The sequence below is a fragment of the Pseudorasbora parva genome, chromosome 19, assembly GCF_024679245.1.
Source record: "Pseudorasbora parva isolate DD20220531a chromosome 19, ASM2467924v1, whole genome shotgun sequence".
Lineage (NCBI taxonomy): Eukaryota > Metazoa > Chordata > Actinopteri > Cypriniformes > Gobionidae > Pseudorasbora > Pseudorasbora parva.
The window spans coordinates 12,707,477-12,732,585 of record NC_090190.1 but is presented as its reverse complement, the minus strand read 5'-3'; the positions used below and the strand labels follow the sequence as shown (position 1 = coordinate 12,732,585).

The 25,109-nt window shown below is 37.6% G+C and overlaps 2 protein-coding genes across 4 annotated transcripts in view; both read right to left on the bottom strand.

Annotated features, from left to right (window-relative positions):
• Positions 1 to 9,106, bottom strand: part of ripor2 (RHO family interacting cell polarization regulator 2) — a 66,235-nt gene extending 57,129 nt beyond the window's left edge. The window contains exon 1 of one of the 2 annotated variants that reach the window (XM_067424924.1): positions 9,043 to 9,106. In XM_067424924.1, coding sequence (XP_067281025.1) covers positions 9,043 to 9,052 — 10 coding nt within the window. In that variant the 5' untranslated portion in view covers positions 9,053 to 9,106. Of the gene's footprint in view, positions 1 to 770; positions 1,024 to 9,042 lie in introns of those variants that run through there. The other variant, XM_067424923.1, reaches the window with a different exon arrangement.
• A 12,878-nt stretch (positions 9,107 to 21,984) lies between these two features.
• The window catches only part of si:dkeyp-120h9.1 (Y+L amino acid transporter 2-like), a 29,150-nt gene continuing 26,025 nt past the window's right edge, over positions 21,985 to 25,109 (bottom strand). For both annotated transcript variants that reach the window (XM_067425655.1, XM_067425656.1), the window contains exon 10: positions 21,985 to 23,764. In XM_067425655.1, coding sequence (XP_067281756.1) covers positions 23,667 to 23,764 — 98 coding nt within the window. In that variant the 3' untranslated portion in view covers positions 21,985 to 23,666. The remainder of the gene's footprint in view (positions 23,765 to 25,109) is intronic.

The following is a 25,109-nucleotide window of genomic DNA, read 5'->3' as shown; positions in this document are numbered from 1 at the left end:
TGTAGAATAAGCAACAGAATGGGGATGATCTTGGGAATGAGAAAGATGTATCATGTTTAATCCTCAAAAGATGCCCTGAGTGTCCAAAATGAACTTTTGAAAAATGCATCTGGAGAGTAAATAATTTACTCAAAAACATTCAATTCTTACCAAGCACAAACTTTTGTGTATGTGCAGCATGTGCAGATTTTTCTCCTTGCTTGAGCATAAATCATAGCAGTGGTTCTCCTTTTTAGCGCCTTCTTTATGCTTAATCATTGGACAGAAATTCACATTACATTCAGCTGCTTAAAATGCCATTAACAGAAAAAACAATAGTCATTACATTTTGTTTGTGCTGCTCCAAAGAGTCCTCTAGGAGTGACCATACAGTAAATTCTTTTCATAATGTTTAAAATATTCTTACAGTATGTTAATTCATGCAAATTTCATAAACAGGGGAAATGTTTGCCTTCTAGAACATCGACCAGCTTCCTCCGCTCAAACGGCAGATATCACTCATATGAACATGTCTGATCATGCACTACGTTCTAAAATGCCAAACGGCTGCATTGTTTTAGTTTTACGGGCGCAGCTGTACATGCTCAAATCATAATATATCTCAGTTATCAGACAGATCTTTGGACTTCAACACAACCAGGAGTTATACAAGAACGCCCACTCGACACATTCTGTATTATGTTGAGATATGACACACAAAAACCACATCTCCACAGGATTCACCCACAACCACGGCCTAAACTTCCCACCCCGTCCCAGTGTGACCCTACCGTCATCATCAAAGACGTCCTCTGCCTCCTCACGCACGAGTTCTTTTATGTCATCCGTGATGTCAGGAAAGGCCATTCCGTCTTATCCTCTCTTGCTTAAGCGACTGAGCAGTAACTATACTGTAAAATTAAATCAACGTTCGGACTGTCTTCCCCGCCCTGGGCGAACGTAAAGCCCACTGTCAGCTTGAGCCTGAGCAGAGAGGCGAGAGGCAATGGACCGCTTCTACTCACTGCACCAAGTCGAGTGTGTGTGGGAGCCCACACCACCCAGGCCAAGTTTCATCAACAGGATGATTTCATAATCTCCTGTGCGAGTGTCAGAATGAGAGAGATGTGTGTGGTAAATATGCCAAGCATGTTTCGAGCGACGGTCAAGACGGAGCATCTTGAGAGCCAAACCGTGGTGATTTAGGAGATAAATTGGTGATATGTAACAGGGTTGTGTTCACAGTTTTAACCTCAACATACAACCAGTAAAGGTCAAGAAAAAGAAGGAACAAAAAAATGGTGTGCATATGGGTTTTCATATTATAAAAAATATTTGATGCATCAGGCATTTATAGGAGAATATGGAGCTCATACTTGGGGAGCAAGCCAAAAAAAAAAAAAAAAAAAAAACCCCAATTTCATTAAGAGACCCAAACTGAGCGAAAATATGCACTTTAGTGCAGCTGCTGATATAGCTATGGCCGAAAAGTAAGCAATGAGATCTTTATAAAAACATAGCAGACTACTTAGTGTACATAAACTTGCTTAGTTTAAAAAAAAAAAGTGAGGGGCAAAACATATAATGCAATGCAATGGATAATCAAGTAAGTGTTCATCTTGATATATTACTAACAATATGAAAATTATTCTAACATTTACTTTATAAAAATCATTAAAAGATTTCACAGCACATACATGTACTACAATCTGAAGTAGGTGGACAGTTGTACAAGTCTTTTACATGCTAGAATCAATCAGAGGACTAAAGCATATATATAGTAGATTGTGCACAACAGTTTTTTTCAGTTTCAATAGTTTCATGTTTTGATCATATAGATCCTTTGAAATGTATGTATGAAATATGGCACAGGCTCTATAGGGTAAAAGCGCTTAAGGTGAATCACCTTATTTAGCAACACATAAAGGCTTCAGTCTGCACAGGTTGGCGTGTGTTGGAAAGTTCCTATCATGTTCTTCACATCTAAAGTCTTTCTGAAATAGTAACTAGGCTGCAGTGAAGTCTTTCTCTTTAATTTGTGCATGCCTCCTATGAAAGCTCTGTAGAATAGACCTGATGACAATCTCATTAACGGAGGGGTCAGCTCACACACTCACAGTCGTATAACAGCAATTATTCACTCCATGACTCTTAAAAACATGTCCTAAATAGAGGAACCAAAATAGATCCACCCACACTTGTCACGTTTCCAGGAAACATTTTGATGTGATTGCTCCATCATTTTACATTTAGTGGTGTTTGCTAAAGTAAGAATCACTATTATTATTGATAGTGTGTAGGAAACAGTATATTAAACTGCAACATAGCTCATCCTGAAGTTTATGGACATGAAGGATATCGCAAATAATGCTTTTCCAAACATAGGACTCCATAAAGTTACGTATCAAAATTCAACATGAATGCCCTCTCAAGTCGTATTAACCCCTGAAAAGTTGCGGGATAATTTTGATAACAAAGTTCACGAAATATGCTGTTCACAAACTTTAAACACTGGTGGAAGGGAGAGTGATTACTGCTGTGACCGTTATCCTTATTCTAACTTTTTTTCCCACAAGCGCTTGGCTGCATTGCCTTGTTTTGTTGTTAAAGCAGTGCATATTTATTTATACATATAATCATTTGAAGCATATTGTATGTATTAGGCATATAGCGAAAATATCCTATATTTGACCGAATTTCCAGAATCGTCAGCAAGCTGATAGCGGTTAAGGAATAAGGGAGGGTAAATATCATTTTGGCTTTAATAAGAATTTCCCAATTAACAGGAAAGAATAAACCTGGTGTCCTCCATGATACCTGTTCTTTCTGACAACAAAGCACTTGCGACAAGCTCGTAATCACAAATTAAAGGGATAGTTCACCCAAAAATGATAATTAGCCCATGATTTACTCACCCTCAAGACATCCTAGGTGTATATGACATAATTCAGATGAACAAATGGTGATATGAAAAAGTCCTGGCTAATCCAAGCTTTAAAATGGCAGGGATTGTTGCTCTGTTTTTGAAGTCCATAAAAATGCATCTGTACGTCAAATAACGTGCTCCACACGGCCCCGGGAGAATAAAGGCCTTCTGAAGCAAATTGTTGCATTTGTGTAAGAAAAATATCCATATTTAAAACCTTTTTAATTAAAGTTCAGGCCGATCGCCTTCTGTGGAAAAGTGTTGAAAGTGCCTTCTCGGAGTTCAAGATGCGTTTGCAACGTCTGGTAGTTTAAGCCTTTGAACTACAAAGACACTTTCAATACTTTTTCCATAAACTGAATACGGTAGGCAATTGGCCGAAACGTTACTTTATAAAGTTTTAAATATGGATATTTTTCTTACACAAACACATAAATTCACTTCTAAAGGGATTTATTAAACCCCCGGAGCCATGCGAAGCACATTATTTGACAGATAGATGCATTTTTGTGGACTTCAAAAACAGAGCAACAATCCCTGCCATTATAAAGCTTGGATTAACCAGGACTTTTTTAACTTTATTATAACCAGAGTTTATAACCAGAACTCAACTTTTATCCGTCTGAAAACAGAACGTCATATACACCTAGGATGACATGAGGGTGAGTAAATCATGGGCTAATTTTCCTTTTTGGGTGAACTATCCCTTTAAGAATTTGGAAGTAGGTTATTTCAGAGTACAGGATGGCAGTATTAAGCTGCCTTCACTTCCTATCGAAAATGTCCTACTTCCCACTTCTGAAGTCATGATTACGAGCTCATCACATTCAAACTTTGACTTGACTTGAGATTTACTAACAGTTTGCACCAGTGCAAACCCTCTTTTGGTGTTAAAAGCCTCGTGTTCGGATTTACCCAAAGACATAGTGAAAAATGTGTGCTGAAAAGGCGTGAACAGGGTTATTTTTGCGTTTACCTTATTGCAAATGCATTTGTAGTAGTTTCCCTTTCAGACGCAAAACTTATGGAAGGAGATTATTTAAATCATCATTTACACAAGGAGATTTACTACACTCTAAAAAATGCTGGGTTAAAAACAACCCAAGTTGGGTTGAAAATGCACCGACCCAACAATTGAGTTGTTTTAACCCAATGGTTGAGTTGTTTTAACCCAGTGGTTGAGTTGTTTTAACCCAGTGGTTGGGTTAAATGTTGCTTAAGACAACCCAATTGCTGGGTAAGAACAACTCAACCATTGGGTTAAAACAACCCAATTGTTGGGTCGGTGCATTTTCAACCCAACTTGGGTTGTTTTTAAGAGTGTAAGGTTTGCGCCATTACTCACCGCCAAAAAGACGCTAATTTGCGCTGCTCTTGGTATATTGTGTTGGTCATTGTGGAAATTATCAGGTTATGTCTGTGTTCTTTAATTTGTGCGGCAGCAGTAGATCATGCGCAAAACGTTCCACTGCTATTTTGGTATTGAGCTCTCACGCTAATTTGCCCTTTTTAGTAACTCTGGTCCTAGATGTCTCCTTTTAAAATGGTTCTTATAATAGTGATTCTTAATAAGATGGGTCAGTTCTAGTTTTCTTCATATTGTAACTTTGTTCTTTAAACAGGTTAAAACCTGGGGCTAGTTGAACACTAGCATTTTGTTAATCCCACAAGTCTCTCTAATTCTACAGCTGTGCAAGCAAAATTCACAAAATGTGTGTTGTTTTTGGTTTGGATTGACTCGCCCCTGGCCTACGGTCTCCTGTCGGAGCATTTCAGGTCTGTGCACATGAATAATGAACGACAAGAGAGTAACAAGACCCCTGAGGGAGCCAGGAGGAACTGTTCTCTAGACCAGAGACCATGCACAATATAAGCCTGGCTATAAAATAATGTTAGTGTGAACATCAAATCTATTGCAAAATATCTATGAAAAATGAGTTCTTAGTCGTTTAGCATTGGATTACAAGTAGGCCTATCAAAGTAAAACATAAAAACAAGTATTTTGTTATAAGAATGAGCAATAGCCACTGGTGGTCTTTTAAACCTTTAAAGCATATCTCACTTGCTGCAAAGACTAAGGACTTTGATCGCTGATGTACATAATTTACAATTCACAATAAAACAGGCATGTATGTATTTGTTTTCCTAGTCTGTGTTATAGATATAAAACTTATTTTATGCCAATACAGGCACATCAACAGTCTGTAGCTGTTAGTCATACCACTGAAAATGAGCAGCTATACCGACACACACACACACACACACACACACACACACACACACACACACACACACACACACACACACACCTGCTGTTATCAGCACATCCCACGTTAAAAAGAAAAAATATGCGCGCATAATAGAGACACTAATCTGCACAATATTTCCACAAATATTGATATGATTTTTAAACATCTATCCGAAATGAATCTCTGCTATTCTGTTTATTCTATGGAAAAATCGTAGTGTCTGTATTGCCATCAACCGTTCACATTAAAGTACTCACATCACCTTTAAAATTCTTAGCACAACTCTTTTTAAACAATGTTTCTTCTTAAGAGTTCATCCATATGTCTCTTAAGCGAGTCAGATAAAAGGTCTTAACATTACCAAGAACTGCATGAAGGCTAATACGAATAATCTTAATTTATGCCAATCAAAGCTTAACAATGTGCTTTACTTATGCAAGAATGTGTATCCTCTTTTAGATAGCACAGGTTGTGCTTAGACTTAAAGAGATGGTATAACCAGGAAGGATGTTGAAGTAAGCTAAGGAAATTCTCGTATTGTGCTAATTTGTTCGTTGCTTTTCTCCAACATGCCAACATATATCATAATAAGCATCTAATAAGAACTGCTGCTTTGCCAGCAACACAAAGACGACATAAATATAAACATTTTACAGTGCAGGTCCAGGTGTCACTAATGCTGATTCAAGGCTTCAGACCATTGCCAGTCTGTCTTTAATGCTTAATGAGTCTGTTAGCAGATTTCTCTTGAATGGAAGTTGGAGGAAGCTCAGTGAATGCAAATACTAAATAAGTCAATATTGAACACTCTCACGATCAAGAACAGCTAACTATTGTTAGTCAAAAATAACAGTAAATAACAGATATGTTTTATCTCCCAAAAGCTTGAAGACTGTATACCATCCTAGTGTCACCAATGCAGCCATAATGGGAGGAGTGTTGTTGATTTTAAACTCTCAGTGACCCAAAGCCATTTTGCTTTTCCCATGCTTACTGAAGACATACTGAGGGCACAACCAATGTGACAAACAGTTTTACTGAACCACACCCTTTGCCAGTTCCAATATAACTTCTGTTTTTACCACAAAACTATTTTTCATATCCCCAGAGACTTTTAACATGCAAATGCAGAGTGTAAGTCAAAAAAATACTTTACTTAAAAAAAATACTTTACATTTTATGAAAGGGAATGCATTAAGTTTATTGTAATGATGTAGCATTTTCTTTGAAGTATTTTAAAAGTGATGGTATTAAATGCTAATGCATGTTGCTATAATGCTATGGTGCTTATTTTTAGCTGTGTTGAGGGTAACAGATTACAAGAAATGTGCATTATGTAATCAGATTACTTTTTTGATGTATTGAGTAAATTTCATTTGAATTATTAACATTATCATTAACATTATCATAATGTTAATTATTAACATTATTATTAACATAGTAAATAAAAATAAATAAAAAACACCAGCAAGGCCTCAGCCAGTCAGAAAAAGTAACACAAAAGTAACAACACATTACTTTCCATAAAAAGTAACTAAGTCATGTAATTTGTTTTTAAGGGAGTAACGCAATATTGTAACAAATTACTTTAAAAAGTAACTTCCCCCAACACTGATTACTATACTACATATACAAAAAATGGTAATACCAGTCCTTTTTACAGTCCTTCTAAGAATATGTTTATACGACAACAAGGTAAAAAAACTAAAAGTTTAAAAAACTTCCATGTAGACACTGTTCTCAAAACAATCGTGATTCTCACACACGAAAATGACGAAAAACACTGTATCGAGGGGTCACGGTATGATTTAATTGATAGACGATAGACATTTTCAGATTTCTAAACCACTATTGTCGTATAAAGGAACAGCCAAAATGCATAAACATTTTTTAGTAGAAAATGGTTTTGTGTAAGTAGCCCGTAAGTAACTAACAAAAATGCTTCCAAACAACTTTATACATGTGAACTTCTAATAAGTAAGTGTGATATTGTTCACAAATAATCAGATGTTAATCTACCAACATAACTTTCCCATCACAATTTGGTATTCATTCAAGATGCAATATATACGTCATGTTGTTATTTAAAACACTTTGTGGTGATGAATTTGTTGCACTTTAATTAATTACTGCTAAACATTATGGTAAGAGGATAATTAAAGGGCCATTCATACAATATAACATTATCTTTGTGAGCAGGGCAGGCTATGGGTGGAGAACTTTCTGTGGCTTGATCACATCCGTTCCCACACTAACAGGTGACCTGAGAGAAGGGACACGTTTGCAACGGGGTGGAAAGAGAAAGAAAAAAGGGAAGGAAAAGAGCCACACCTTCCAGATAACCAGTAGCATGTTGATGTTAGTTAAAGAGCAATATTGGTCATGCCTCAGTTGTGCCACATCACACATTTACCACTTCCTGTGAACAAGTAATACAGGGACAGCCCGAAAAAAGGGAAATTGTACACATTTTAAAATAACAGCCAAATTGAAGTAAGGATGACCCATTGGAGATATGATATTAAAACATGTTCTTTGCACTGTAAAACAGAACGGTTTAAATTAATTAAAGAGAATTGGTATATTACTGAAAGTTGATTGTACTTGATAAAAAGTTACATGAACTCAAAATCTGATTGTATTACTCTGAACTTAAGCTGACTGAGTTGCAGCAGATTTATAGTTCCCAGCATGCTTTTGCTATAAGGAGAATAAATGTTGAAATTAATTGTGATTTTGTGTGTTTTTGAAAAAGATTATTATAGGGAGATATGTGTTAGCGTTTAATGTTCTGTTATGCTGGGATTTACAGGGGTTTCTGTTTTGTAGGGTCACCATCGTGGTGAACATGCGGTCGGGGCCGAGGATGCAAATCCCGTCTTTCGGATGAGACGTTAAACCGAGGTCCTGACTCTCTGTGGTCATTAAAAATCCCAGGATGTCTTTCGGAAAAAGAGTAGGGGTGTAACCCTGGCATCCTGGCCAAATTTGCCCATTGGCCCCTGTCCATCATGGCCTCCTAATAATCCCCATATCCTGATTGGCTTCATCACTCGGTCTCCTCTCCACCAATCAGCTGGTGTGTGGTGGGCGTTCTGGCGCAATATGGCTGCCGTCGCATCATCCAGGTGGATGCTGCACATTGGTGGAGGTTGAGGAGATTCCCCCCTTCTATGTAAAGCTCTTTGAGTGCCTTGAAAAGCGCTATATAAATCGAACGCATTATTATTATTATTATTATTATTAAATCAATTTACTGTATGTTGGTTAACTCTACATGCAAGTATATAGAGATAGTCTCATATTAGTGTGTTGTTGCTAACTAGGACTTAAACATACAGGTTTGAGTTCATATGATTTGATGCAAACAAACTGCAAAATAAAAATCTAAAGTTTTATTAACTTAATCGTTGAGTTTACGTAAATGATTTGAGGTAATCGGTTTCCCCAAATGTCTTGAGTATTCTGAATTCATCAGGTTGCCTATATGCCTTATACAATGAGGACATGTAAGTACTGAATGCCTGATGATAATGGTTAGTAGTTTTTTGAATGGTAAAAGAAAGAAGAGAGAGAAAGGGAGAGAAAAATGTAAATGGACCTGTGTAAGGGACACAGCCGATGTTGTATAAAATTACAAAAACGGCAAAACAATATTTTTATTTAAATATATAAATGTATTATTTTATGTTAATTTGTTTTTAATAATTATTAATTTAGATGCTAATGACTTTGGCTTGCCTTTGGAGAGAATACTAAATATTTTATTTCAATATAATATAAAAATCACAACAAAACCTCACCACATACGCTCTCAGAACCCCCAAAGTATTTATGTGATTTATGTAATAAGAATTAATTTAATTTGAAAAATGAAATGCTCTTTACCCCTGAACATGTTGAGAACTGCCTGGTGCTGGGCTCTTAGTTTTCCATCCTGTTGAGTGTGAGATTCCCATATGGAGTTCCAGAACTCCAGACAAGGAGCTTTTTTCCAGTTTATCTGCATGATAATGTTCTTTCCCAGCATGCCGAGCGAGGCAGTCACCCTCTGCTCATTCAGCCTCGCCAACCCAGGGATCTTGGCAGTCCTCGGTGGGCCCACATCCTGCTTTTAAAACAACGATGAGCCATGGTAACATCCCAGAATCCATCAACAGGAATCGCACGCCCCAAAAGCCCCAAAAGTCCCAGGCAGACTAGAGAGCTCTTGAAAACCCTGGGTCCCCTCATTTAGGATTGCACAATGTTGTTGTCCCTTCTGTTCCAGTAATGTGTACCTGTTGGAAGCTACTTTTGTAATACAAAATAATGTTAAATGAGGCATCGTCACCCTACTGGTGCATGATTTATGGGCTTCGGATGTCTCAGAGTTGTTTTGGTTTCATCCGGGCTACTGCTGGTTTCTTTAGGACTGAATTTAGAATGAGTCAGTCAGCTTTTTGGAGACAAGATGAAACTGGTAAACACACAGCATTCTACCATTTGTTGTCTGGCTGATAAGGTTACAATGGTAAATATTCGCCAGAATTGAAAAACAAAATGTTACATTTAAAAAAATATATATTTTTATAAAAATGGTAAGGGTTTGCCGGTTGCTGTTGCTATGGAGTTGCTAACACCAGGGTTGTTATTGTTATAACTAAAACTATTAAATCTAAAATTAAGTTGAAATAAAATATAATTAATAGCTTAAAAAATCTATTAGTAATATTGCATTGCAAGTGCTAAAATTACATTATAACTAAATAGAAAAACTAAAACGACTAAAACGTAAACTAAAAAAAGAATTCAAGATATTAAAGCTGCACTGTCATTTTTCCGTCCGCTAAAGGGTGCCTTTTAAAAACAAAAGCGTAGTTTGATGACGCAAAGTTTGAGCTCAGAATCTTGGGACATGTGGTCTTCACCTCACAGTCGTTGATAAGGAATCGGTGGATGGATGTGATTAATAACGTTACTGTTGTGTGAAGCAGAACAGGATTGAGTGCTGAAGGAGCTGAGCAAGGCCACTGTAGCAATTGTTACACAAACACACGCCTCGCGAGCAGCGGGACTTTTATTATGACGGGACACAGTCACCGGCGCCATGAGTGTGAGGTAGCGCAGCTCTGTTTATCATATTAGATGCATTTAATTGTGTTTAAAATTATGTTATGACATTACTCTTTGCTTTCACTCAGCGGCTGCTGTGACAATTATTCACACTGCTAAGAATAAAACGTTTCTGCCAAATAAAACCGGAATCCGAGGGTAACGCAGATTTAACGCAATTGACAGGCGACAGTCCCGGCTCCTTAGTTAAAAACATTTTTCTCACAATTTACAAATAGTTAGAAACATTTGGGATCATCATTGTAAGAACTCAACTGAACATATATAACACTTGCCTAGTGGTTTTTGGATATTTTACTGCAAAAATACTAAATAGTGCACCTTTAATAAATACAACAGTATACAATAGTATTAAGATAAGTGACTGTGAAACTTGGCATGTTGCCCAAATATTTGATATTTTACATTTGGCTTGCGTTACTCCTTTACTTGAAGGCCACCTTTTTTTTCCTTCTTCTTCATTGTAACCTACATGTAATCACATAAAAAAGTAAGAGCACATATTTCATCAACAAGCCATTCAAATTATATTCTGGAAATATTATCATATATTATGATATTTAAGTGAGTTACAAAGTCAAAGTTTAATTCTTTGGGATTTGTTCGCATTATTAACCCCATGCACCACTAATACATTTAGTCTTATTCAACTGACCTCCCTTTACAAGAACTTTGCACCATATCTGCATATCTTTCATTTCTTTTAAATCCACCGATTCTTGCGACATTAGTATCTAACGACACACTCAGGAAAACAACATAAAAACCCTGAATCATTCTAAAGATGTTCATGTATTGAGTAAAACTAGAATATCTTATACATAGGTCACTCTAACAAAAGCAAGCAAGCAAGCAAACAAGGTAAAGTACCCATTTTTTTGTCCTGCTGTGTGTCTTAAATGTTGTTGAAGCTAGTGCACTCATGCTGTAAGCAGGCACAATAAATTCCTTTCCAGCAGGGGCCATTCAGGATTACTGACATTGTGATCAAAGACTGTGTGTTTGTTAAATCCGCTATGGTTGATGGTACTTGCTGTGTTACCGTGCTCAAGGGTTCTTACCTGCATCAGCATGCTTGAATTACACCTGTAGTTTTATAATATCAGGGCCATGTTGTCATAATGGTCTTGTGTACCTATCAGTTGAATTATATCTCAACAATCCATGTTATCTGAGAAAAACCAAATTATACCCAAACAGCAAAAGGGAGGAGGATGGTTCAAATAAAGCAAAGGAAACGAAACAGCAAGAGGAGTGTGAATGAATCACATCTCTGTAACCTAAACCTCTCTGAGGGGCTTAACCTCCATATTAAGGATCCTGTATTAGCTCCAGAGAGGCGTGTTGCCATGGAGTGGGAGGATGCTGTTCTGCCTCCAAAGCTCATAGTAAAGCAATAAATGCTGAAAAAGAAAGAAAGCCAAAAGCAGAAAATAAAATGAAAGCAAACACAAAGGCCTCAAATACTGCAAACAAAATGAGACTTTGACTGTTTAATGATGTCCCTAAGATAAAGCATCACCTTCACCTTAAGGAAAAGCAATTTTTTATATCTTAACTTATATACTGTGAGTTAAGCACCAATTACAGTACACAAAGCTGCAAGTAACCACATCATTGCTGATATTCAAACCAACAGCATGGCACAAGTGTGATATTAAAGGTACAGTATGTCATTTTGACGGCTAGGGGTTGAAATGGGTACTGCAGTCTAAATTCTAAATATTGGAAAGGGTTGTTTCTCCCACACACTCCTCCTCAAGGTGCAGATCCACTTGTCCATGCAATACTTCTGTCGCGCCGCGCTCCACTTTATCCCTATGGGTGACGTCAAGCGACTTTAACGCGCCCGCATAGCATTCCAGGAAGGCAGCGCTGCATTTGACCGATTCCCATCTTTATTCAAATGAATCTGTTTAACGTGACGCAACTATCCAATGGAAGTAGAGCACATGGAGACTGGGGGAAGTCTCTCACGAGTCGTTTGTTTTTCATTCCCTGCTGGCTCAAAAGCTCAAAAGTTTACCATAGTGGTAAACTTGGGGAACGCCCATCAATGCACAAATGAGGGGAAGCGTCACAACATCACGCTTCAGTGGTGTCACAAAAATGGATCTCCACGGTCAGACTCGACACAGGCGCTCACACGGGTTGCCAGATTGCTGACATGCAACAAGACCAAATGGAATTGACCAAATGCAAATGGGTATTCCACATTTTAATATGCTCCCTTTTTCAGAGATTTTTACATGGCTTCTGAGGCTTTTTGGGTCGTGTAGAATATATGATCTCTGCCCCAGTTTGTTTGCTGGTTTCTATGGCTACAATTGTTTTCTGCCAACTGGCAATCTGGGTTGTCAAAGTACTATTGGGTAAATTGGCAGCGGGCGGGATCACACGGATCAAAACAAAAACAGACATTCCAACACAGAAAGCACATTTCAAAGGAGAATAACTGGATGTGGCATTGTTGTTTTTCAGAGAAAACTTGTTCTAATCTGCAAAAATATTATGGTATTTTTAATGCTTTAATCATACAATTACATACAGCACCTTTAATTTTATACTACAGTTCAACAAAAATTATACACTACAGATCAACAAACTTGAAAATTTAAAATACAATATAGCCGGTTACTTTGTCTATTTTCTAATTTTGAATACGCTTACGAAAAAGCACAGAAGAATCGGTCTAGTCTCCATGCAACTCCATGTGTTTCGTTAAAGTGTTTGAACAAATCATCTGAGTGAATGATTATATGACTCACCCGTAAGAACGGATTGTGTTCGAAAAATGCATATTACTTTTAATATGTCTGCCATATCTATGGGATTGTGGTCTTTATATATAAGCACTTATGTATTGCATGCGTTTCCCAAATCCTGGTATTTAACCCAATTGTTCAAGTCGACATGAAAGACACAAGCATGTGTAGAACTTTTGATTGCCTGATGAGACACACTCACAACATTTGAGCGACCAAAAAAAATGTTCTTAGTAGGTTTTGCTAACGTTCCCAAAATGATATTTTTTGAATGTCCTCTGGTCATTTAAAACATCCAGTTAAAAAAAAAAATATTGGTTATGTCAATGTTAAGGAATGGTAAAGGAAATATTTCACTGGCATAAGCAAAACCTTAAAAAGTGACTAAAAATCCCCACCACTGAGGCTCAGAATAAAACACTGATACAAACAGTGAAAGGTTGTAATGCTGTTGGACTGTATTTCATCAATCTTAGAACATTGCTCAGTCAATCAAATTTGAGGATCGGAACTTCCTGTTGTATAATATTATAGTGCTTCCGTTTCCACTGCACTCAAAACTGCTTACCAAATATGTACTCTTTACAGAAGGAAGCTTTCTTAATTTCCTTAATGAAAACTAAGATTTTTTTGTAGGGCAAGAAGTGCAAGAAGCAAAATGTTGCTTTAGCTAAAAGTGTATCACCATCGCAGTTAGACGTCTGTTATGTCCAGGGTAGAAGTGCAGTCCCGGATAGAAGGGAACATTCTCAGAACTTTAGCTAACCATCTGGCAAGGTTCTCTCAAAGTTATCAACAAACATTATTAACTTTAATATATTGTTTGTTCAATGTTATCTGGTCTTGTTCTTAAAATGTTACAAATTGAAGCAACCAGTTACAACCAGATTTTTTAAGTTAAGAAATGTAAAGTTTAAGCAGAATGCACTAAACTAACATAGCAAAAGATTAAACACTACTAAATCTCCCACTTGACATTAATCTTGCACAATATACACCAACCAGGCATAACATTATGACCTACTATGATTATAAAAATTGTGTTGGTTCCCATTTTGCTGCCAAAACAACCCTGACCCGTCTAGGGATTCCACTAGACACTTGAAGGAGTGCTATGGTATCTGGCACCAAGATGTTAGCTGCAGATCCTTTAAGTTCTGTAAGTTGCCAGGTGGGGCCTCCATCAGACTTGTCTGTTCAGCTCATCCCACAGATGCTCGATTGGATTGAGACCTGAGGAATTTGGAGGCCAAGCCAACATCTCAAACTTCTTGTGCACCTCAAGCCATTTCTCTGCCATTTTTGCTTTGTGGCAGGGCACATTATCCTGCTGAAAGAAGCCACAGACACCAGAAGCGTTGTGTACATGGTCTGCAACAATGCTTAGGTAGGTGGTACGTGTCAAAGTAACATCCACATGGAGGGCAGGACCCAAGGTTTCCCAGCAGAACATTGCCCACAGCAGCACACTGCCTCTGCCGGCTTGCCTTCTTCTCATAGTGCATCCTGGTGCCATGTGTTCCCAGGTAAGCAACGCACATGCGCCTGGCCATACACATGACGTAAAAGAAAACATGATTAATCAGACCAGGCCACCTTTTTCTATTGCTCCTTGGTCCAGTTCTGATGTTCACAGGAAATGTTTGCACTGTTGGCACTTTCAGTGGTGGACAGGGGCCAGCCTTCATTCCCCACGTGCATCAATGAGTCGTAGCCACCCATGACCCTGTTGCCAGGTCACCACTGTTCCCTTCTTGGACACTTTTGATGGATACTGACCACTGCAGACCAGGATCACCCCACAAGAGCTGCAGTTTTGTCTGCCATCCCAATTTGGCCCTTGTCAAACTCGCTCGAATCATTATGCTTGCCCATTTTTCCTGCTTCTAACTTCTAACTTCAAAATGTTCACTTGCTGCCTAATATATCTCACCCACTAACAGGTGCCGTGATGAAGAGATAATCAGTGTTATTTACTTCACTGGTCATATAATGTTATGCCTGATCAGTTTATATAACACTGAACTTTAGCATTTACTCTTTACCATCTTGAGTGGCAAAGAAAGCTGGGGAAAAGGAATCCTAGCCCAGTTTTAGTTAAATTTGAGTTTGTCTAAATTAAAAGAAACAAGTTCGTAAAACTCAAAACAATGAAACAATTCAGATTGCTTAAAATGTGTCAGTTTTGTGAAAAAAGAAAGGTCTAAATACTCATAAAAGTTAATTTGATTGAATTGAACTAATTTGTTTAATTTGAGTTGGCTCTACTTAAACCGATTTATTATTTTGAGCATTAGGGTTTACAGTGCATAGTTCATGTGTTTCTGAAATGTTTTATATGGATGTTCATCTAAACATTTTTAAACATTAAGGCAAATTCACACTGCACTGGCAAACACAGAGCAATGCGGGCAATCACCAGATTACAGTACGTCACTTCTCAGACATTCCATGACCCAACAAGCTCCAATTCAGCATGTTCAGTCTGTGAAAACAACCTCATACAGACGCCAATAGACAACGACAGGGGTAACACATTGATCCGACAAAACCTGACAAAGTGTCTGTTGCCTTCTGGCAGCACAGTGTGAAATGGCCTTTGCTTGTTCTGAACATTCAAAAGTAACATTACCATAATTTTTGCAAAATGGGTTGTTCCCTTAATGTTCACATATCCAAAACTTTTTTTTTTTTTACATTTAAAAAACGGGACATTTTGAATGTTCAGAGAACAACGTAATGGCTATATAAATCTGACACTTTGAGTATTGATATGACAACAATGACACTTAGCAACACTACAGACTCCTTTGCAGCATGTTTAATGTTCACCGCCCTCTCTCTAGGGGGTTCTTATGTCTCATAGTCAGGGCTCTCAAATGGCAATATTAAGTAACAGTCATTGTTGGCGAGATAGTGTTAAACAGTCGGCTGCCGTGTGGCAATACACTATGCAGCTGAATGGATCTTTTTAAAATAGGTGGGTGTATGTGTGTGTGTTTTTAAAAGGGATTAGATGTGTCTCCTAAGGACAATTTTGAATTATCATCAGACACTATAAATCTCCAATCTGGTCAGAAACAGATACAATCTCCCCTCAAAACATGTGTGCACTTCACCCCTAATCGTATACGAAGCATTATCAAAACATAAAATGTTTTTTTTCAACATAAATGTTGTCCAGCAGCTAGGGATTTTCTACAAGAATAATCTATTGAAACATTGTCCACTATCATGCAACCATTGCAACAGCTCCAGTGGGTGGACACACAGCAGTTTCTGTGGGTGGAAATGCTCTTCAGGCACTGATCAGACAGGCAGACGTGTCAAATAGGACTCTAAGAATAAGGTTCTCTGTTTCAGACTCTTCAGAAGGGAACCGGGTTATCGAAGGAGAAAGAGGAGTATTTTTGGCATCTAACTTTCTTCAGTGATTTGTCACAGCCCCTCTGATGAAACAGATGTCACTCCTGAAAGATTCAGAGCAATGAGTTCATTATGAAGGGATGAAGATGATAAAGAATCACAGTCACTGTGAATTTTGCAGGGTTAAATACTTTTTGACCACAGAAAATAAATCTGAGTCGTCCCTTACTTGATATATAGTTTGTTTGATTTTATGTTTATGTTTCCCGTTTATGCATTGTCCCTTTGTTTTTGACTAAATGAAGGGCAAGCTCAAACAAAATCTGTGGTAGACGTCATAATGCCACAGATGCCTTTATTTTTCCCCTTTCATTTATTGTGCATTTGCTGACAACTGCCTCGGCTAGACAACACATATTGACACTAGAGGAAGTCATCACCAAGCATGTCTATCTCACTTATCGTAAAGACTGATCAAGACCTTGAAAAGTCTCAGGGGTCGACTATAGGTTGAAAATCAATGTTGAGCAGATCCGATAAATCGCCATAATCAAGCATCTCTTTGAGGGATGTGCTTGGGGTGTCTTATCAGATGGCGTTACACCTCACGAAGGCCTTTCCCTCAAGCAGGGATCAATACTCCACCTTTATCCAAATCTTTAGCCTTGGAGGAAATTGAAGGGAACCAACCCTCATTTTAACTCTACCAACAATAGATAGTCAGATGCTCTGCTGGTGTTCCTCCTCCACCGTATTTTTTGTTTTCTTCAAAGACCGTCTCCGCAGGTAAAGTCAGACAGCAGACAGCTCTTGTCCCAGAGACACCACAGGCTATAATACAGCCTTAGAGCTCTGGGGTCCTTCACCACCCCTCAGACACCTTCAAGCCCCTCATGTGGAGAGGATCGAGTCCTCACTATCCACGCTGTGCTGCCTTTTGTCTCGTGGGTACAAACAACTCTCCAACATGTCTGTATGTGAGTAGAAATAAGGGTCCAGACTACCCAGATCCACTTTTTACAGAGATGAAAGGAGTCTTTGAAATGAAATAAGCCCCCCCGATAGCTCTGTGTGTGTGCGTTTCATCCTTCACAAAAAAAAAAAAAAAAAACGGTGGGGCGTTTTAGTCACAATTCGTTTTAATAGGGTTGGAGCGGGGTTCAATTCACAAAGATTATCTTTTTATCTACAGTCCACGGCGAGCCTTCAGCTTCTTCTCAGACACAAAGGGAATACCGACTGTAGCGGCACAGTGGAATCAGCAATTATTTTAAGACTTGTTGTAGAGCTTCCATCCTTCAGTTCAGACAAGCACTTCAATATCACTAAAAATTGTATGCCTACTACAGACAATCCTATAATACGACGCATATTAGTATAAAAGAATAAAACTTCATCAGCATGTGCTAATGGTAAACAAATAGAGCAAGATAACCACATTTGCCAAAGTGTGATTTTTTTTATGTGTGCTAAAAAAAAGAGGAGGAAGAGAAAGAGTTGAATATGGACACAGCCATTGAGGCCAACTTGGCGTGCCAATTTTAATGGAGCTTGAGTTTCATTGATCAATACGCTATATCATGTTGCATTTAAGGGTCGTAACAGAAAATAACATGCTACATTTCTGACACTGTCTATGTAGTACTTTTCCTACTATTTAGGAGTCACAACAACAGAATTCACCACAATTGGTCATCTTTCGTCTAGGACAGCCACAGCCTATAACGTATTCTACTAATGTATATGAATAATGGTACACAAACTTGGTTTTGTGTGTCATTAGCTGCTTTCATTGGCATTTTATGCAAATTTTTAGATATGGAAGCCGGTTTCCTCCACTAAATAAAAAAAATAAAAAAAAGTAATTGTGACTTATCTCGGAATTCAGACTTTTTTTCCCTCACAATTGCGAGTTATAAAGTCACAATTATGAGATGTAAACTCGCAATTGTGAGAGAAAAAAAGTCAGAATTGTGACTTTAAACTTGCAATTGTGAAAAAAAGGTCAGAATTCTAACAGTAAAAAGTTGCAATTACTCTTTTAATGTTATTTTTATAGTAGAGGAAATGGGCTTCCATAAAGGTGAGCATAAATTCTATACTGGTAATTAAAAAAAGATAAGACGGGACGTACATAAACTCTGATTGAAACACACCAAAGAAATCCCTCCATGTCCAACAAAAACAACAACAAAAATCATGTGACTTTTCCTTAACATATCATGTGATCATAAAAAATGGCAGAGAGCGTAAGGCATGTTTGGATGGACAAGATTCTGACAATCTTAACATTATTTTTGAAAAAGAAGTGACTTCAATTCTTGATTAAAAAACATCAACGAAACACATTATTTTCCAAAAAGTGCAAGTGGAGATTGTGTCCAAAACACCAGGCCTCTGAATGCAAGATAATATGATTCTGTTCTAAGATGCAACTCATTTTTGATTTCATGAAAAACGACCCCGACAGCATCAGCTACCATATTTTGTGCTAATTTACTGAATTGCAAATGCACTCTTTCTCCCATTTTCTGAGACAAAATCTGTGAAAGAGTTGGCCAGCTCTCATATAGCATGACTGAGATAAATAGCATTGCACAGATCAGACTCTCCCCAAATGAGAAACAGGTGGAAATTAATACTAATCTGGGAGTGACTGAGGTGGAATTCATGGCACATGGTCAACATTCCCAGAGCAGCAGCAGCTGTAACTGTTCTGTTTAGGTTAGCAGAGGAATGATTTGCACATTAGCTGCTAAGCTAAAGCATTGCTGTCGTTAATTAGCTATGCAAAGGGATTCTGAGGCCACGGGTTCCCTCTGTTGTCACAGGGCATTTGGCTGATGAGCCTGAACTAAATCTTTTCTGTCACATGTGAAACTAGATTTCTCTTTCCTTTGCTTGGCTGTAATGCAAAACACAGTTAACGCTGTACTCATTTTGACATGGGGGTGGTGAGATCCATACAAAAGTACCAGTGAATCAGCATCATGTCCTATTTAATAAACATCTGATTCATTTTACAGGATTATGCTCGTCTGAGCCAAATCAGGTCTGCTTGGTTCAGTATAAGTAATCTGCAGCCAACCAGAGAGGAAGAGGAGAGCGTCCCCTGCAGCTAAATCACAGTAACACAAGTCAGAACACACAATTGTGCCATAATTATCATGCTTAAGCTTAAAAAACGCATTATCCTATACATAAATTGGTCAAATTTGCATATTCTGTACTTGACCTAAGACTAAATTTAAACTAGTCTACTCTATGCTTGCAACCAAAAATGAGCCATAATGTAATATGTAGCTAATACAACATTTAAGAAACCTCCACATATCTTTTTTGCTAAACCTTGATCCCTAGTCAAATATCTGTAAGCATTTTATTGGGTAGCCAGTGACTAGTTTTGAAATTCAACACTATAGATTAGAACTAAAACTAAGACACATTGAACTCCTTGTTTTTTCCTATCTAAATAACACATCTAAACAAGTCAGCCATTAATCTGAAGAACACAACACCAATGAGCAGTGCTGGCCTTCCGCCATTTAGAGCACAACGCAAGCCAGAACATGACCAACACTCGATCCCGGACACCCATGGTGTTTATCTTCAAGCAGAAGAGGAGCCATTGTGGACACTTCACCTTCACACACACTTCATGGTTGACACACACTAAAGTTGACAGACCCATACAAAATGTAAATATAAGTAGGCCTATCTCAGATAGGCCTACATTGGATTGTGTGGTCACATTATGATATGGATACCATCATTGTTTAACAGAACAATTCTGTTTCAGCAGTCATTTACACTTTTAAAAATAAAGGTTCCAAACGATTTTTTCTTTCTTTCAGAAATGCCTTAGAAAAACCATTTTTGGTTCCCCAAAGAGCCTTTCATAGTGAACAGTTCTTTAAACAGCCATTTTCTTAGTGTGAATAACATTTGAATAATCTAAAGGACCTATTTCCACTATAAAGTCCAATGGAAAGATTCCATAAATGTTAAAGGGTTTTCATGGAACCATCAATGTCATTAAAGAACCTTTATTTTTAAGTAGAGTAGCCTAGACCATTTACACAGAGATGAGATGTATTCATCAACCACTGTAGCATGTTCTTACACACACACACACACACACACACACACACATTACACTCACTGTTGAACTTCCTGTGACGGGCCCGGGCCCTCCAGGCCCGGTTGCGAATCCAGTGCAGCTTTCGCGACAGTTCCATGGCTGTGCGCCAGACCGTGCCCACAGGACGTCATTGACCGGCGTCAGAACAAACTTCTCCTCTTGTCCCCCAACCATGAGCTCAAATCCAAAGCAACCATTGGACCCTTTGGGGTTCTTCGTCCAGTTCTCAAAGTAGACTCTTTACTCTCTGGGTGTGTATCTATCGTCTCAACACGTCTGTTTGCATTGCCTGAGATCTATATTTTATGCATGAGTCAGGGGAACCCAACTCCCTCTGCCGCTCTGACACACAGACGCCACTCAGGTTGTCTTCATCCTGGGAGCACCACCTATCCATGGCTGACATCTGGGTGCACACATACACACGTTTGCACACACACATAGAACTGAAACATGACTCTAGTTGTCTCCTGGACAAAACAAGGGATTGGATACCAGTGAACGTACACCATATCTTTGAATGAAAGGTGTATTTCTCTTATGTTTTTCCATTAGTGTCTGTGTGATCTTATGTGTATCATCCTTCTCAATCATTTTGAGAGTTTGCTCAGCTCACCTTCAACCAGTGCTGTTATTTGTTAACAAAAACTATTATAAACTAAAAATAATTTAAATACATTTGAAATAAAGTATTTCATAGGTTATAACTTCAACCTCAGCAAAAACGAAAAAACAACAACAAAAATTGCCTTGGCAAATAGCCTAACTGAAATTGCTACCTTCTCAAATGATTAAATTGAAATAAAAATAAATTAAACTATATATAAATATAACAAACAAGAATTACAGTATTAATACAACTTAAAATAAAATTTAAACGTAATATAACATAAAGGCAAAATCAAAACAATAATACATAATAAAGAAATAATAGCCTAATAAACCACTTCAAACTGTTTAACTCTGTTAGAAGACAACGAGCCTGAGATCAAATTTCAGTAAGATATGAGATCAGTTTTAAATACTAATTGAAGACACTATAAATCAATAAATGCAGTAGTGAAAGAGGGTAAACTGATACACGAGAGGCTTTCATGTAAAACACATTAAACCAAATCCAGACGTAAAAAGATCAGTTTGTTTCTTCTGTTCTGATCATCACAAGATACTGACGGAATAGAGTAGTTGAAGTCATATGGCGCCCTCTGGTGGTTTTCTCCAATCCATCATCACCACTATAAGGTGTAGTTGGTTTTTTATTGATTGCTACGCCTAAATACAGCTCAGTCTCTTTTACAATGCAAATTCCAAGTCTAATCAGTTTTATCGAACAAGTGATGATTAGAGGCATCAGACAAGTGTGTAGCACGAATTCACTGGATCATTTATAAGAGTGATGCTTGTCTTATAATAAAGAAATAACAAGGAACAAGGTTTCTTTCTGTGTTATGTTTATATTGTCATTTATTGTGTGCAATGGTACATCTGTGGAATAAATAAAAGAAACATGAACATAAAAACATAATGGAATAAAAGAACATTCAGAAGAGCATAGGTTTTTAAACATCCGACACCCAAAACTGCTATAAGTAGAATATTTGATTGTTGTTCACACAAAAAATATCATCTGCTTATATAAATCACAACTGCTTAAGGCATTATAATAACCATACAGTACTTAAAACAAGCCACATTTAAATATTTTGGTGACCTTTGCAAAACTGCACGTTTGTGGGTCAACATTGTATGCAATTAATCACATCTGGGCAGGACATTTGGTCACTATATTGGACAGAAGGATGAACTGTAACAATATAAAAGAGCAATGGCAAGATGTGCTGTGCGCTTTAGCAGCCTTAAGACATATTAAAACTACTACCAAGCGCATCTTAAGGCTTTATAATTGCTGGTATTCATATAACCAATTCTTTGGTTTGGTATTCTAAAAAGTCCATCTAATGAGGAACTGATGGACTGATCTAGAAATCCTTGAAAATGCCACCTCTGACCGCCGGCAGTTTTTAAAGTGTTGTCTGTGCGTGTCAACAAGCATACAAAATAAAACTATTTAGAAACATCTGAGTTTGAGATTGACCAAAACTGGCAAACATATTAAGACATGGTCTCCTCTCTCGTAAACTCGAATGCTGCCGTCTAATATGGCCATGTACAGTAAACCCAACACATTTCCATAGCAGTTTCTGCATTCAATGACAGTTCTCTCCTAAAACAGTGCTTTCCATAACATTTATGCAAATAAAGACTGTACGTTCACATTATTTTTGGGGGCCAAAGAAAAAAATCCAGCATAAAACAGAAAGCTGACCAAAAATAAATGCCAAATTCTAAAAACAACATATTTGTATTTATCTGTTCTGGACTAAATGACAAAAGGATACACTTAATATGAAAAAGAAATCTACCGGTATATAAATTAGGCCCATTAGACAAAATTAGTTAAACTTTAGTAACATCTAGAAGTCATTTTCCCAACTGGAGCTGTAAGTATAAAAAAAAGAATATGGCTTTCAAGTCTGGAGTACCAATAAAAACAATCCTTCATCTCAGTAAACTAAATTCATTACCTAGTAAATGCATGTTAAATGTCTCTACTGATTTCAGTTAACTGGCCTGACAAAAGTTGATCATCTAGGGAGCCTCACATCTGTAAAGCTGCTGTGATGAATGGAAGCAGCTCACAAAAGAAGAAACAATCTAAACATTTAAGATTAAAACAAGGCAGTGATTTCAATTTCAAGAAAACCCCATATTACTGCTGCATTGACAACAGTCTTTAACTGAATGGTCCACTGCATTGTACCCACTAGACTGAGCTCAACTCATACTGCCCACAGCATTTAAAACAGTCACAGTGTGTGTGTGTGTGTGTGTGTGTGTGTGTGTGTGTGTGTGTGTGTGTGTGTGTGTGTGTGTGTGTGTGTGTACGTTCAGTTGTTTACCCAGATAAACATTTAAAATCATAATCTCCAACAACATCAACTTTTCCATTCCATGCGTGCTCAGACGGGAAGGTGCAGACGTGGTTCTGGCTTGAATTTTGGCTTATTCTCAAAGAAGTCTGGGTAATCCAGCTTTATTGGTTTAGCTTCCTTTAGAGCCGGTGTTTATTCTTTTTTGTGATCCTCAGGCGGATTGTCCAGGTCCAAACCGGGTTCTGCGATGCAGCAGTAACACAGCTTCTGTGTTTGCAATGAAAGTGTATCTGAAAAAGAAAAAGATCAAAGATGTAAATCATCCAGAATATTAAATAAAATTAATATTCTATATCATATTAAATACATTTGTGTACAAGACAAATGGTGCACGAAACAGTCAGAAAAGCCTATGCTTGCTTAAAAAACGCTAAACTGATCTGTATGTCTAAGATCAAAATGATATTAATTTGCCTGCTCTTAAAATCCTCCTCTTCTTTATAAGCAAAGCATTTATTTAATCAAGCTCCAAAAAGGCTCTTTTCAAATTGCGGGATCTGTGATGTCACACGGCCAAAGACATTTGCCTCCAGAGCAAGACATGCTGCATCCGAAATCAAATACTTCCCTTACTACATAGTATGCAAAAAAACAGGACACCAACAGAGTAGTATGTCTAAATACACAGTACTCGAAAAACAGTAGGAGAAAAGTCCCCGGATGACTTCCAGCTAAATTCTAAAGCGCGCATTCGTTGGACACTATCCCATGGGGCTACGGGGGAGGATTTAGGAATGGAGGTGAAGGGACACAACTATGTCACTTGATAATTACAACATGGTGAATATAGTATGTCCAGATTACATTTATACTACGCACATTCATACTATACAGAACATACTTTTTTTCTAAGTCACAAAGTTCAAATTCAAATGTAGAACCTACTCAGACACGATTTCGGATGTAGCTATCGTTTATGTATACATAGTTATATACATCAGAAATTATACACCATAGACCCAGTCAACTGGCATTCAGTAGCTTAAAGGGTTAGTTCACCCAAAAATGAAATTTATGACTCCCCCTAATGTCGTTCCACACCCGTAAGACCTCCGTTCATCTTCAGAACACAGTTTAAGATATTTTAGATTTAGTCCGACAGCGTATCTAAGTGTATGCACACTATACTGTCCATGTCCAGAAAGGGAATAAAAATATCATCAATGTTAAACATCATCAGTTGGTTAGTTAAAAACTCTTGAAGCATCGAAAATACATTTTGGTCCAAAAATAACAAAAACTACGACTTTATTCAGCAGTGTCTTCTCTTCCTCATTTGTTTTCAATCCTCAAATAAAGATTCAAACGGCCATGAATCAGCTTATTGATTCATGATTCGGATCGCGTGTCAAACTGCTGAAATCACGTGACATTGGCGATCCGAATCATCAATCAATCCGTGGATTCATGATCGTTTGAATCTTTATTTGTGGATTGAAAACAAACGCGGAAGAGAAGACAATGATGAATAAAGTCGTAGTTTTTGTTATTTTTGGACCAAAATGTATTTTCGATGCTTCAAGAGATTATAATCAAACAACTGATGTCACATATGGACTACTTTGATGATGTTTT